The sequence below is a fragment of the Dermacentor variabilis genome, chromosome 6 (genome assembly GCF_050947875.1).
Source record: "Dermacentor variabilis isolate Ectoservices chromosome 6, ASM5094787v1, whole genome shotgun sequence".
In the NCBI taxonomy this organism is placed as follows: Eukaryota; Metazoa; Arthropoda; class Arachnida; order Ixodida; family Ixodidae; genus Dermacentor; species Dermacentor variabilis.
The window spans coordinates 133,186,684-133,202,850 of NC_134573.1; the positions used below are offsets into that span (position 1 = coordinate 133,186,684).

The following is a 16,167-nucleotide window of genomic DNA, read 5'->3' on the forward strand; positions in this document are numbered from 1 at the left end:
TACCCGTCAAACGTGAGGGCGTTAGCCATGAGACAATCAAAACACTCTCTGTACACCCGTAAAGGCGCTAAACGTGTTTAGAATGCAGTCAGGCGTCGTACCGTTCGCGCTAACGTCTATTAGGAATAGCGAAGTTTATCGTTTATCGCCGTGCTTTCTCGTGACCCCTGCAGAGGGTTCGCACGACACCAGTTCGCTTGTGACCGGCGCCGACCTCGCCAACTACCAGCCCGTCTGGAAGGAGGCGCTGCGCACCACGCTCCGCGGCGGACCCGCCGGCGACTTGACGCTGTACACCGCGCCTCCGCCCACGGCCGGCGCCGTGCTGTCCTACATAATGAACGTCATGAACGTCAAGCGCATCCGGGACGGCCTCACGCGCAACCAGCAGTACGCGATCACGCTCGCCAACATGCACTACCTGGCCGAGACGTTCAAGTACGCGCTCCAGAAGCGTTCCTTCTTGGGCGACGACGACTATGTCGACATACGGAGGGTACGGACTCCGTCCGTCTGTGTCCGTCTGCAAACACTGAACAAGTTTAAGCTGATAACGTATTCTTTCGAGGCTCCCTTTTCGCTAGTTTTACAGTAATGTGTTCTTAGACGAGAAAAGGAAGATAAAAAGTTCCATTATTATTATTTTTCTCCCACCTGTACCTGTACGTCAGTGTGACGTCATAGGTTCTGGCGTATTTTCTTCCGATTTGAGGCCGTCGTGGCTGCACCAAAATGTCTCTGAAAACTTTCGAAGTTCAGTGTTTGAGCCTTCTTAGGATAGAATATAGTCTATCCTTAAATATTAAAAATTAACCATGCCTAAGCATACGTCATCGAAATTCGTGCTGTCACGGCGCGTTAAATGATGCGGCAACTTCAAGGCGGCGGCGCCACCTGCGTTTAGTTTGCGCGTCTTTTCTGGTTTACCAAGCCTCTCGCGCGCACGATAAGAGTGGCTTTGTCGGCTTTGTATTACGGTAATTTAATGAAGCATCTCAAGGATTGTTTTCTCTTTCTCTCTCTCTCTCAATGTCCCTCGAATGTTCTTGTACTCACGCATGCGCACGAACGTCACGCTCATGTTGGTTTTTGCTGATGCCGCAGGAGGTGCAGCAGATGCTGTCCGTGCACTACGCGTCGGACACCTTCAACAACATACTGCCGGAAAGAGCGAGAAAACCCGAGGACTACCTGCGCGGAGCCGTGCCGCAGTCTGACAAGGGCACCAGCAACCTCATCCTCTACGCGCCCACGGGAGACGCGCTCGTCATCTCGAGCACGCTTCACCACGCGTGCGTTTGCTAGCCTCCGCTTGTGCAAGTTTATCCGCTCCGAAGGTCAACGACATCTGTGCGGACCCGCCGGTGCTGCAGTTAACACGATTACGCCAATACTTCGCTTCTTATAACGGGAGTTCGAGCAGCGAAATTTCCAAGCTTAATCGAATATGAATACTCGAGAAAAAGAAAACTATATACCTTCAAATCGAACGTACAATATTTTCTCATTCCTATACAAAGTAAAATGAAAGATTCCGCGTAGTCACTTAAAGAAACGAAAACATTTTTTACGTTCTGCGACACATGTAACCCTTAATATCAATCCAACTTCCGGTCAACTGAGAAGCTTGCAAATGAGAAACAACTGAAAGGGGATCGTAACTGGTACACCATGACAGCGACAGTGACAGTCATAATAATAAAGAAGCAGCGCGTCACCAAATGAACGTAGTGTGTTGTGTTCGGTGGCGGATTTAATTGTTATACTACAGCACCGCTCATCCGCCAGAAGAGATGCGGACAAGGTTATTTTTGGCAAATAATAAATTTATTTGTTTAAATCCAGAGAATGACTTCGCGCGCTCCCATATAAGGCGAGACATCTTTAATGAATGAGTGTAAATTATTGGACTGAAGTTACTTGCCGCATGCGTTCACTCAGAATCTGGGCACCCATATCCAAAAAAAATCTCTTACGCTAAAATTTGTCGTAAGAAAAAACGTCAGCCAATCATGATGCTGGACATATCATTAGCGAAGGCGGCCGACCAATGGAGAGATGTCACTTACGAAAGAAAAACTTTCTGAATGCGGCCCTTGGTGCCTCTGCGCAGCAACTACAGCTCTCCGGCAACGAAATCATTCCGAACAGTCAGAAGTTCTTTGTTTGTTTGTTTGTTCGTTCGTTTTGTAGGCTTCTTTAGAAGTCGTTATCCATCATATTCGAACAGCAATAATTATTCGACTGTTTCGAATTGTGATTTCCCGAAGCTGAATCGAATAGAAGCAGCCATTCGATTCATCTTCGTCATGTTGAATATTCGAACACCACTACTAACGATCTAACCTTCTTAAAGCACATATTGCATTTGTGAAACTGAAGCCGGGAGCAGTACACTGTAAACAGAGAGGAAATAGTTTAAATTGAAGCCAAATCTATGATGAGCACACGGTAATTACATACAGTTCGAGGCCGACCTGTGAATGTCGGTCAGCAATATAGGAAGGAATATGAGGCAGGAACTGACAGGAAGCTAAATAGGGCTTAAAGTTGGCAGCAACTGTGCTCGAAGTTGTGCTCGAAGCGCCTAATGCGCTCGGTAAGTGCTCGGCACACGTTACAATTATTAAGAAAAAAAAAGATACGAAGAAAGCGAGCTCCATAGCGTGATTCTGAACGATATTAACTGGAACGCCAGTGCATCTTTATTTTTTTTTTTTCGGATTGTTAGGGACGCACAGACTACTTGCAACTGGTGCTCGTTCTTATGAAATTTATGCACAATAGATATGACTTAATGATTACCTAACCTCGTGACTCAGCCTCAGTTCTCCATGCTCAACTTTTGCCCAAGAGAGAATAATAAGGAAAGTAATTAGTGATGCTGTTTAGTTAGGTTACCTAGAAATTGTGATTTATCACACAAGTATAACGCTTATCCCTTCACATAATGCACCTGGAAAAGGTATACAACAGCGTTATCTGTCTTAGGCGTTTAAAATAAAGGGATTCTGCACAAAAAAAAAAAAAAATTACTTGCCGCAGTATTTCAAGTCGCTCTTCAAAAAAAAAAAAGCTGAGTTCTTCTGAATTCCCATGAGTGGACTAAGCGAATATAGGAGTCCTCTTACGTCGGAGAGTAACGGGTAAATACAAGGAAATCTGGAACTGTTTCTGAGGAAGACACACACACACACACAAAAAGAAAACGTTTTATGAACCTTCCTTAGCGGATTCTAATGAAAACCCTTTTGTCCATTGAATGTGCGATTGTTCCGAGCTGTCAATTAATTCACCGTCGCGCTACCATCATATTGTCTCCTGGTTGGCAAAGTTGGTGGACCGACTACTCATTCAATCGCGCTTGCTCACTGGCTATGGCTTTTAAATGTAGAGGGGGCGGCCGGGTTCAATTCCCGACCTGCGTGGCAGGTGATGTAAGTACCGCGACTTTGAATGCACGTTGAGGAACACTCAAGTGGTCAGAATTAACCCGAACTATACTCGTGGTTTTCATTGTCTTCATCGCAGCCGCCATTTTGTGGCACTAGCACGTCGAGAAACGGCGTAAACGAGAAACGTGAGTGTACGACGAGCGCGTCTCGCTTTGAGCGATAAGCCGATAACAATGTTAAGCCGGTGAAGAACGGTCACTGTGGAAAAGCAAAAACAATGTACGCGCCATAATATGATGCGCTTACGTCATCGTGATCGTTATACTTGCGTACTAGTACGGCGAGAAGCGGCGTTCGTGACGTCACGTGCAAACTAGGTATACAGAGTATCGTAGGCCGTGTACGCGTTGTTTTCAGATTAGTATTTAGTGACTCCTACTGTCGGGCTAGTTGGTGCACGACTATAAACGAGGTTGAAGCGCAAAATGAGACGAGGACTAAGGAGAGACACGAACGAACGCACATCCGCAATTGATTTTTTTTACCCGCACTTCATTATGCAAATAAACCCCGGATATGCGCACAACGACCCAAACAGTGACGTAAGAACAGGTTGACAACAAATTATCATAGCCGGTCAATGAGGATATGTAACTCTTTCGTGTAATGCGACAACGAGAGCACGCTGATGCGTCTCTCACCAACTTTTGTGATACAGAAGGCCTCCGTCAGTTCACGTGCCACGGTATCCCTGCTTCTAGGTAAGATAATCGTGCTCTCTGCAGCTGTGGTTCACGTGCACGTGCAAGATTTGCAGTGATGCGCTAAATGTGAGCCGGTACCATTCTCACCTGACAAGACGTGCTCTTGAGCGATCATTAATACACCGTCCTTTTTAGTATTCACCTTCTTCTCAAGCTTGTTTGTTAACCTCCAAATGTCTGCCCCGTATGTTAGTATCGGCGGATGGAATGATTGCACAGTTGCCTTTAAACGCGACCTCCTGTACTGACGGACCCCGCAGGTTCGGCAGCTTGCGCATGTCGCGCCAAACGGGCATCCTGCTGAACAACGCGCTGACCGACTTCAGCGACCTGGACATGGCGACTCGGGTGGTGGACGCCAGCGGCAGCGACAGCGAAGTGTCCGAGAGCGACGCCCGGCGCGCCAACAGCATGGCGCCCTTCAAGCGGCCTCTCACCTCCATGTCGCCGATGCTGGTGCTGGGGCCGAGCAACTCGCTGATGGCGCTCGCCGGTTCCGGGGGACTGCGAATTCCCACGAGCATGGCCCAGGTTTGCCTCTTTCCTGGATTCGGGATGGCTTGTTTGCGGACTATAGTTGTTCTGCAGCGCCTTGCAATGCCTTGCAATGCCAATGCCTTGCAGCGCAAAAAAAAAGAAAGAAAGGCGAGGAACCGTCGACGGAAACACACATCAGCCAGTGCCTTTACGCATCGCCTTCTCGCGCATAATCACTCGTATTTTTTTGCGCTATAGGAGGCGTGCACCTGTATTCACGCCTGAGGCTTCGATTGGACAGCCTTTCTGACACATCATAAGCAAGCGCACCCTTCAAAGGCACGCTAGAGGAGAAAACGCATGTAGATCCAACGCACATTTTGGAATCTATGTGAGGCGAAACTTTCGTGAGGCGGTTAACCAAGGTGCATTAAGTCTGGCCATTCCATTCCTGCATGTTTGGCGTGAAGGCAGCCGGCACGCGAGCATGCACCCGTGCTACACAGTTTCGCTCACGTGGCGATCTTCTGAAAGAGCTAGCTGGCGTTGGCACGATAACAGTACATACGTGCGATTGTAACGAATAATGGTTAGGGCATGGGGCTGCTGTCTCTGGGACCGAGGTTCGACCGCAACCGTCGGGGTACATTGTTCGAGCTGTTCTTGAAGATAACAGCAACCACGGTCAGGAAACTCTGGGAGTGCACGCAAGGAAAGCTTCGCTTTAAAATAACGGGGAGCAAATAAAGCCTCGCGTGTTGGCAATTTAAATGCGGCTTTCATCTTCACCACTAACATGCAAATTTTTTTTTGAGCCATCATAATGTAAATAAAGTCTTCGAACCCACTCCGTTTCGTTGTTTCATTAAAGTACATGAATACTGAGTTATTTTCAAATGAAGTAGTATTTGTTGCTCGGGCTTTGCGATATTCATTTACTGTGAATGTCGGCACCTTCATTTACTCGGGTCATTGTGAAGCACGGAAAGAAACATAAGGTGGAATGGCACGGTTTGAGTAACTGCCACACATATGCTCTAGAAAGATTTGAGGAAGGCAGCAAAGTTAATGCGTAGGTATTGTGGAGCAGTAGGATTGCGGGCCGATATGGATAACTCGGCAGAATCACGCGAACGAGAGTAACGGTTTCACTGAGTAACATAGGGCGAATAGGTTCGTATATGAATTTGTACAGCCGGTACATTTCACGGAGCACTCGTTTAAAACAGGCAAATATCGAGTTATTACAGGCTCGACGGCTTAATGATGGACTCAAATGCGTGCTTTAGATTTACCGTGGCAAGCTATAGGCATTCACAAGGACAGGCACAGTTCTCAGCTATTCGAACGCGATAATCGTCCCGCATGGCTGCCGGGGCTTCTTGCGCGACGGCCGGGCGCGGTGGCAGCGACCTGATGCATCGTGGTATATATATAATAATAGTGAGGGCCTTCTTGACGCATCGTGTCTGTATTTGGCACCCCTTAGCGACAACCCAGCCCTCACCGGGAGCGCGAAGAGCACCGGTGACCGTGCGGGCCGATTATCGCGTTTTCATTGCCGAGCAAACGACTCGCTGTAGCAGACGACTCCGCGGGCTTTTCGCCAATCGCTTTGATTACGCCTGCGCCGCAAGACTTCATGAGGCGAGCCGGTGGTGGGGCACTCCGTGCAGCGATGGCACGGGCTTCTTGTTGCCACTAGTTATGCCTTATTCTATGCTATTCTTATCGTCCACCACACACGGCCTCCTGATCCCGTTGATAATGTGGGCAGACCGTCGCTCTGACCACTGGCCAAGCGCGGAAAGCCTGAAAAAGCATAGAATCGGAAAAGGCATCGCTACAAAATACCGGCCTAGGGCCGGTATTTTGTAGCGATGCTTTTTTCGATTCTACCGGCCTAGGGCCGGTATTTTGTAGCGATGCCTTTTCCGATTCTATGCTTTTTCAGGCTTTTCGCGCTTGGCCAGTGGTCAGAACGACGGTCTGCCCACATTATCAACGGGATCAGGCGGCCGTGTGTGGTGGATGATAAGAATAGCATAGAATAAGGCATAAGGCATCGCTACAAAATAGCGGCCAGCAATGGCCGCGCCTGTACATCGAGTCGATTAAACGGTGCCCGAGTCGCTCCCGGCATTCAAAAGAACTGAGGGAATACCTTAGTAAAACGAGTGGGCGTTCAAAAAACTCGTTCTTTCCGTACACTGTCACAGTATGAAATTGGTTGCCTCAATCTTAACCAAGCAATCTTAGCACCCCGCCTTTGATTTGTGTGTGTGTGTGTGTGTGTGTGTGTGTGTGTGTGTGTGTGTGTGTGTGTGTGTGTGTGTGTGTGTGTGTGTGTGTGTGTGTGTGTGTTTGCATTCTTATCTCGCTGCAGGTTTGACTACACTTTTCGGACGATGTAGCCACGAGTTTGGCAGTTCACTGTTGTTTGAACAGGTGCCATATCGTCAATGTCTCATTCTCTATCGCTGAAGTGCTCCGCGCATATTATTATTATTATTATTATTATTATTATTATTATTATTATTATTATTATTATTATTATTATTATTATTATTATTCGCAAATAGTGCATCTCAATTGTTTCAAATGTATCTGACCTACTGCTCTCTGGGCAATTAATACATTGTTTCTTGCCTTGCATTACGTGAATTATACTGATACCACACGATTTTTTTTTTATTCTGTATTACCCACTCCTGCCTGTAGCCCCATAGGGGCTGGCTGTACTTCTGAAATAAAATAAATGTAGACGTTCGCCATACGCAGCAACCACCAGGTAATACAAACGAAAAAGGTAATACGCAAGTCCTTCTGAAGCGGTCGCACTTGTATAAGCTCAGCACCGTTCGGAACGCGGATGGGTCGCTCGCTGGGGTGGTCCGTTCCGTGAAAAGTATGTCACGACGCGGCCGCTCTTAAGTGGGAAGGGCAGCCACCGATATTCACTCGCAAGATAGGTCGAGCAAACGAAACCAGTCATCAGTCCCTCTATCAAGGTGGTGCGGCTGCTGCGACGGGTGAAAGAGAGAATCACACACCGCGGCAAAAGTTTTCGCGCGACGCTCCTAATGTATCTATACCTTCCGCACGCGGAAACGTCCTGCGAAGTCAATCTCAGCGGGAGCTCCAAATGTTAGGGAAGTGTGTGCGGGCGCACGCTTTGGTTGATACTTCGTGTGAGTGCATAGCCTCCTTAAGATAACAGTTTGCTGTCTCTCAATTGCTAAAGGAGAAAAAAAGAAAGATGGGTACTCCGCGTCGCTTTGCGAAGGGATCTTTAGTACCGCCCTTTGGGCTCTCAACCCTCTTTCGAACTGGAAAGCAACAGTTTGAACTCTGCGACGCGTGTGCCCCAGTGCACTTTGAGCGAGATAAATGCCCACCAAGAGAGAGCGGTGCGTGATGTTTACCGGCGTCTATAAAGCATCGCATCATGGCGACTTCGGAACGCACGAGGAAAATGCACACGAGATACATTGTTGTCGGCCCACTGGTGTTTTTCTTTTCATGACGTCCTTATTGATGTCTTTCTTCGCATATAAACACACTGCGTTGACCAGGAAATCGATGTACTAAACCTGCGTCCGACTGACGGGTCATTCACCTGTGTTTTTCATACTGTTATTACTTGTGTTTTAGTCTCGTCTTATATTTAATTTTTTTTTTAAAGCGGGCGGGCATCGCTTAAATGCGGGCCGCTTACATATCTTCGAAGTGGTGTAGAGGCGCTGTGCGCAGCCCTGTAGGGGGCGCCACTGAAATCCTCCTAGCGTTAAATTTCGGAACCGCGGGCGGGAGACTGTGCGTGGCCGTCCCGTCTCTGCACCAAGAGCGGTAGACGTCCGCTGGTGTGAATTTCCGCTCGTGCTTGCAGGAGAAAAGTATTTTTGTTGTGGCAGGGTTCACACAGAAAACGCCATCCGCACGGGAGTGCGCAGGCTTCCGATGCCATACTATTTGAGATGGTCCAGTCCGCATATGCACTTATGTGTAAACGAGCGCTGCTTTCCTCAGACAATTGCGTGACGTGTGCCCGGATACGAACGCAGCGCGCTACATCATAAATCGTGCAGTTTCCCAGCGATTAATCGCTCGAATTATTTAGCAGGCGAAATCAGCCTGCTGTACCCCTGCGACGAATACGTGCACCGGAAGGAGCGACAGCAGCCGTTCATTTTTTTTGTCCGACGTATATATAGAGTGCACGGAGTTGCCAATCCGGCAGAATGATCGACACTTTTCAGCCGTTCGTAACGTAAGCTCGCAAATTCTTTACAGATGTGTTTAAGTCTAACAGTGCGCATTTCATAATAATGCCCTTCACATACCCCTCATTTAGCCACTTTGTATGGACTTGGACGATGACACCTCGCTGTTACCGCTTAGATGGGTCACTCGGCGTGACGGATAAGACGATTGGGAAATGAATTGTACTGCTGCAGGAAAAAGAGGGGGGGGGAGGGGAAAGCGCACGTGATGAGAGAAGAAACTAAAGAATGAAGTAAGCGCAAACTGTACGCGCGCTTCTATCCTTGCAACGCTCCAAAATTTCTTAATGCTGAACAACGTGCGCTATCACATGCGTGATTCGCTTCCTTATATTTGCTCGCGAAAGCTATTTACTGCTGCTAATAACCACCTGGGCTGCCTGTGCCTATGGCGTTGAGCCGCTGAGCGACGAGGTCACAGGATCGATGCCAGCCGTAGCGGACGCGTGCCTGAGGGGCGGAACGCACAATATTTATCTGGAGTCCTCCGCCAGGGCGTGCCTTATAACCACACTGTGATTCTGGACCGTATAGCACCAGAACCTGATATAATTAATTTTAAGAGCTGCATTATATGCCTATATTACAGGACGTACTTTTCCTTATCGCCTTCAGTGCTTTCTGAAGACATAGATGTCAACAATAACCATCGCTGGTTAATGTGTTCATTTTTTGGGTACTTTCCGAACTTTCCAGGGGCTATCTATATATCTGTTTGTTTGTTTGTTCGCTTGTTTGCCTACATGGGTCACTGGGTAGTCCGTGATCGAATGGGTAGTGAACAGGGCTGCTGCGCTGAGGCAACAGGGTTCGAAATCGACCATCAGACGAACTTGGGTCACCAAGTATGTGGCAATGTGTACATACATGCCGCTTTTCAACGAACGTATCTAATGCGGACATGTGTCACTGTAGATGCATGACTGTGCTATATGCACCACTGTTCGAAGAAATCATTTGATGCCGACTTGGAGCACTGGGCATGTCCTACTCGGTTGTGCTGTTGTTCAGTGAACCTCTTCTATGCTAACTTGGGTCTGTGGGAATGTGCAAATAGGTGTGTGTGTGCTCTTCAATGAACGCCTTTGACACCAGCTCAGGCAAATATAGGTATGCGCCACTGGGAATGTGCCTCCTCTTCAACGACCAAAAAGATCCCTTAAATTTCTCCGATAATGAGCGGAATCGAAACCGTCTCAAGGGCTTCTCAAGGACAGCAGCCCGACGCGTTAGATGGTTGCGCCCACGAATGCACTGGGTGTGTGCAGCTTTTCAATGAACAGTTTCACACCAACGCTCTTGCAGCGCCATGAACGCACTGGGTATGTGCGGCTGATCCTCTCGCCAACTTGGGCCAGTATGTGCCATTGAGTGCGCGACAAGCGAGGGAACAGCTCTAATCGTTCGCAGGCACCGGGGCGCCACGCTTCTAGTCTTGGGCACCACGCGTTAGTTTCTCGGTAATGCCACTAGATGGCTTAGAGTGTCCAGAAAGAAGCGTAGTAAGAGGCGATTGGAGGATTGGTGGAAGTAGGGAAACGACAAAAACGGAGACGTACAAAAGCGCAGTTCGCAATAGGGGATCAGAAAATTTGGTTGTGGGAGTTCATAGTGTTTCTTTTTTTTTTCTAGTTTAACCTAGGTAGGACATTAGGCAGTATAATAGCAAGAGCTTGGTGGCGCAACCCACCGCCCCGTTCCAAAGGGGACGCTCATAGCATCCATCCATCCATCCGTAGCTCGAGGGAGGAGCCCGATTGCTGCATGACGCATTTCTCGGCGTTGTCACACACCGGCGCGGCATGCATTTCGGAGGTCACGCGCAGGCTTCCTCGTGGCGGCGCTGGATGGCGCCACGTTCTTAGGGAAGCGCGAAGGTGGAGTCCCGCTGCAGTAAGCGGCTCATGATGACTTATTTCGACAGTGGCAATACGTTTCGCTGCAACATCAATTAAATGCTAACGCATTGAAATATGTGTATTAATATATGTATAGAAAACAAAATTGCTAATTTATAATTATAACATATCCCATGCACGAAAGCGCATTATGATACATGAAATCCCGTGAAAGTGACAGCGTCAACTGATTAGACAGCTTTAGTTTAGCGTACGCAACTATAGCGTAGGCTATACGCAATATAGCGTACGCTAAGCAGCGCACGTTTTCTACAACTTTAGTTGGCCGACGATATCTTTGGATCTCTGAGGCCATATGCCGTCGTTGCGGCTATTTCGCGCCTGTAGCGATAGGTGGCGCTGACATCTCGAACGTTTCTTTTGTTAGGCTTCGACTCGTTCGAAACGAGAAGCGATCTCTAAAACACTACGAAGTTATCCATAATACTCTGTCGTCGAAGCGGCCTGAGACTAGGCGAAAGCCGTTTACACAGTCATTTGCTACGAACGAAGCGCATTTTACAAAAGCAACGCCAAATTCAATTCGAAGCGGGCAGCCGGGACCGCCGCCATGTTTCCCGCAAACCACGCAAAACGCTAACGCAAACTCGTTTGCGTTGCGTACGCCCGCTATACCCGCTATTTCGTTTAGCGTTCAGCGCATGCGCAGTGACGACCCGCTATTCTTTAGCGTACGCAATGGAATAGCGTACGCTATACTAAAACTGTCTATTATTTGTGACCGCGCAATTGAATCCTACACGCGAATGAAGCAAGACGAGAAGCCGACATGATACGCCGGCTGCTTCAGACAAAGGGTGCAGTGTCATTTCCCACTGGTTGTCGCGAGTATCCCGAATATTTCTGTCAGCTACAAGCGTTCGCATTCGTCAACGCGACGCGACGCGAAGCTAACTCAGGACGTCGCCTATGGTTGAGGATTCTACACGCACACTCCGATAATATTCCAGCGCCTCTACAACGAACGCCTCGACAATAAAATTATCTGTACAACGAAGGAACAATTCTGTACCAGTTCTATTGTGATTTGTGCGGTGCGCGACCTTTACAATGAAGTGACCTGTGTAATGAATGATTTGGGAGGCCACAAGAACTTCGTTATTGGGGCGTTCGACTGCGTACACCGCTCAACGAAAACGCGTGAATAAACATACAGTTAAAGCCTATTTCACATGCAGCGACTGGAGCGAAAAAAAATCAAAATCGGTGTGGTCGTATGCGTCGCAATGCGATTTTCAGAGAGCTCGTTTCCCACAATTGCGATTTCAACGATGCGGCTGAAGCGACATCCAGGGTTTCCTTTTTTTTCGTTGTTGTTGAGTTGCAGATTTCTGGATTTGTTGAACGTCAAACGTTACTACTGCAGCGGCAGCTCCAGGCCACTACAAGCAAGGGCGTGAAACTTGTCCGACGTCATGCAAGGCGATATTTGCATTAGTTGTGCATGAACTAACGCTATCACACTGGCTTAATTTGAACGATAAGCGACCTTTCATACGAGGACCGATTTTCAAAGCTTAATATCGCCGGGCGATCCATTTAACACGTAGCCGTATGTCACATCTTGATCAGGTGGCGATCCGTGTCCTCTGGGAGAAAAAGAACATCAAGAAGGCCATCGACTATCCTCGCATCCACACGGACTTGCTTAGCGGGACCATCTACTATGAGCCGAACATGCCAGAAGTAAGAGTCGACCGCTTTGCGAATGCATCTCCGTACTAAGACTCGTCGTAAACTGCAGTCAAACGTTTTGCTGAGCGTGTTTCTTGCCTGCATTTGGCCACCGGACACATTGTTGTTTAGGTCGTAATTGGTGCCTCAACAAATTTCTGTAGGGCGCACGTATTGCTCTTTCTTTCTTTCTTTCTTTCTTTCTTTCTTTCTCTCTTTCTTTCTTTCTTTCTTTCTTTAAGTCAATGTTTTCTATCGCGAGCTCGGATCAATTTGGGGTTCGCGGGATTTGGGCATCTAGCCACTTTCGCTCCTTAAATTAAACAATATGAGGCTTTCTAGTACACGTTGTACAACGGGAAAGGCGCCAAAATTAAGCTTGCAACAAATAAGAAGTGCGAAGTATTGCTAGTTACGGAGCAGTAATAATGCGCTTCACTCAACGAAAAACGCGGACCAGTCCCGGAGATAGTGGCGTCTAAAAACGCGGGCCGATCCCGAAGGTGTCTTGCAGTTCAACATGAAAGAACATAGATAAAAATAAAGATAAAGGTTAACTAAGGAGCTTCATGCAAGGGTAAGATGGTGCTAAAGGAAGGTAACGTGTTGTAGGTGAAGTGACTCAACGGCAGTCGACATTGAAGAAAAACCCTGTCTTCTCGGGGAGCCTCTATTGAACTCCCGAATAAAAGACACGGAAAGAAGCATTGAACAAACAACATAGTCTACACTAATGCACCCCGGAAGACACTGTCTTTTTTCGATGTCAACAGCTCTTGGCTCGCCTCTTTCTTCCACAGCTATGTAACGACGACGCCTTTACCTCCATCATAGGTTCTTGAAATACGTGTCTGATTGCTAGGCTGAACTTGCAAAGGGCTCTCATTCATCAAGATGTAACAGTACCCGGGGGCAGCTGGCCAAAATCTCTCCTGATGGATATCTTATATGCCATAACATGCACGTGCAAAAAATCCTGCTTGCGGGCGCGCGTCGCAAAGACCTATAGCATCTCCGTTATTGAGCCATGCCGCGGCACTCTGAAAACGTCTTCAGTGTCGTATAAGTCCACTGCAGCTCACCGAGTAGTATCATTTGAGCCTGTAAAGCAGCCGCCCCACTTCTCCGCTACAACTCTCGCTCCTCCGATTGGTTCTAACAACTGTCCTAATAGCACACGTAAGTATTTCGGCGCACCGTATGCCATCATGGTAGTCATCATTAGTTCATTTAGGCTGACCTCATTTGACTACATTCAGTTACTAGGGATGTGCGAATAGTAGTTTCTGAGACCGAATAAAGTTTGTATCGAATAATGCCGAAAGCGAATCGAATCGAATTGAATACTTATTTTTCTTTCTCACTGTATTTACTCTAAAAGCCCTTTATGGACATTGCATAAGATGGGGGGGGGGGGGGATAGCGGGAACAAGACATAATCAGACAATACTCTAAAAATGGTCAAACGTGACAAGAAATACGAGCAACAGCTAGGTCAGAACAAATTAGTACAGGCAGACAGACAATACAATACAAATAACGTACCGGATACGTTTCTCATAGTTTTTGAATGAACAGCCATTCTCACCGTAAGTATGACACAATGCTCGCATTCTAGTATTAGCATTACCATGTTTCTGTCATGACAGTGCCCGTTATGAATTGCTGTTTATTAAAACAACAAATGGAGCATTCACACAAAAAAAATTAGCAACTTGTTCGCATACACAGGGCTCTTCGTAGAGTGCGAATTGTCGCAGTTTCGCCGGTAAAGTCTGGCTCTCTGAGCAACGTATTCTGATCAACAGCGAAACTTCTGCTTTACATCTACTGTGGCCGCTATGAAATCCATCGCACCTTTGCTCGAATTTTGTGTTTGACCGTACACACTATACTATTTGAGGTATTCGAGAGCTATTATAAGAATATTCCTCTGTACTAATTCGAATCGAATCGAATTCGAATTCGAATTCGAATCGAAGACTCGATAGCGAATTTGTTATGCGACATATGTATATTAAATATTAGCACACTGCTAGCAGTTACTCGTGTCCGGTATTAGCAGAAACTCTCCGATGCCTGCAGAGTGCTCGTAATTCCAGATGGAGTACACACACGTACTCCCTCTCTACGGTATCAGAACTCTCGATAATGAAGTTACGTAAGAAACAAACGATTCCTCTCCGCCTATGAAGCAGTTACTGGTACGCCTTTTCTTCCCTGTCAATGAACGTCACCCGCGTATATCTTCTGCGTTAACAGGACACTAGAGAAAAAGATAAATTGATCTGCTTTAGTAAATTACCCTTCGTCTATGGTAAAGAACGACTATTACGTTGAGAAGGGGCCTGGTAAGCCAGCAAAGACGCAAGAAAGACAGGTGGCTGCGCCTGCTTGCAGTTCCCGCACAAGCGCGTCATGACGTCATTCATTTTTAAGGCGTCTGCTCGGGTTTAACTGTTTTTAGTCGATAAATATGGCCACATAATACTTTAAAAAGAAACAAGGGAACAAATGAGCAAATTTAAGTACTTACACTTGGAACCACCAATCCAAACGAAAGAAACAAAAGAAGACGACCTTGAACTTCCCGTCGTCACAATGACGTATGCGGAGCTGGGACTCCGGCCAACATGTCCTAGATAGCACAAGGCCTGTTCACTCCGATCCATGACGCCATGCTACCTGGCCCGACTGCCATAGAATCTAATGGGGATGCTCCCGAGTAAGCCAACGCGATTTCGACGTCACCGCTTTCGTCACGCTAGCCTTGGCAATTGAAATTTCGGGCCAGGTAGCATGAAGTCATGGATCGAAGTGAACAGGCCTTGTGTTATCCAGGTGGTGTTGCTCCGTCGCGAACATTATGAGAAATGGAACATAATTTTCCTTTTGTCTTCGAATAATCAACCTACTAACGGGAAATCGGGAAAAATAGAGTTCCAAAAGAATACTTCATCAAATGTAGACTTACTATAATATTTCTCAGTAGTGGGCTCTTTAATCTGTTATTGATCTTGAAATTAGAAAAAAAAGACTGCGCTATTTCTTTTTCTATAATACGGCCACTCCTTCCAGAAAATGATGCAGAAGCTTGGTCAGAAGAACCACACCCTGGAAAAGGAGAGCGGGGATCTGGGCATACTCGACCACCACTCTTTCGTCACCGGCCTCACGTACATCGATGGCCTCATCGAGACCAACTACGACTACCGCAGCGTGGTTGGCGGATCGGACGGCGATTTGCCCGTCGACTTGCCCACCCTCTGCCCAACTCCGGGAACTCCATGCACTTCTGCACCGTTCCCTTAGGCCTCACTATTGCTGAAGCTCACGTGTTTGCTCACTTTGTTGTTTTCTTTTTCTTCCTCCTCCTTGCCATGCTTTCTTGCTATTCTTTGTACTTGCCTTTTTTTTTTCGTTCGCTTACTTAAGTGTTTCATCCTTCGTGCTTTAACTGGCAAAAATCCGCACAGGACAAATCTTCTTGCGGTTCTCTATGCCGACCAGTGCTTCTATTATGGCCGATCTCCCCGGACTCCGCGCGAGTTTTCGCCCAGGCGTATTTAAGTTGGTTGTTTTTAATTTTCCTTATTAACATGTCCTTCTTCTGACCTCTCGCGATGTTTATTACGTTTGGACCGATTTATTTTTG

General features: G+C 47.3%; 1 protein-coding gene across 1 annotated transcript in view; it reads left to right on the forward strand.

Annotated features, from left to right (window-relative positions):
• The window catches only part of LOC142586295 (scoloptoxin SSD14-like), a 41,419-nt gene extending 25,595 nt beyond the window's left edge, over positions 1-15,824 (forward strand). The window contains exons 7-9 of the mRNA XM_075697540.1: positions 174-352; positions 12,411-12,524; positions 15,591-15,824. Coding sequence (XP_075553655.1) covers positions 174-352; positions 12,411-12,524; positions 15,591-15,824 — 527 coding nt within the window. The remainder of the gene's footprint in view (positions 1-173; positions 353-12,410; positions 12,525-15,590) is intronic.
• The last annotated feature ends 343 nt before the right edge of the window (positions 15,825-16,167 follow it).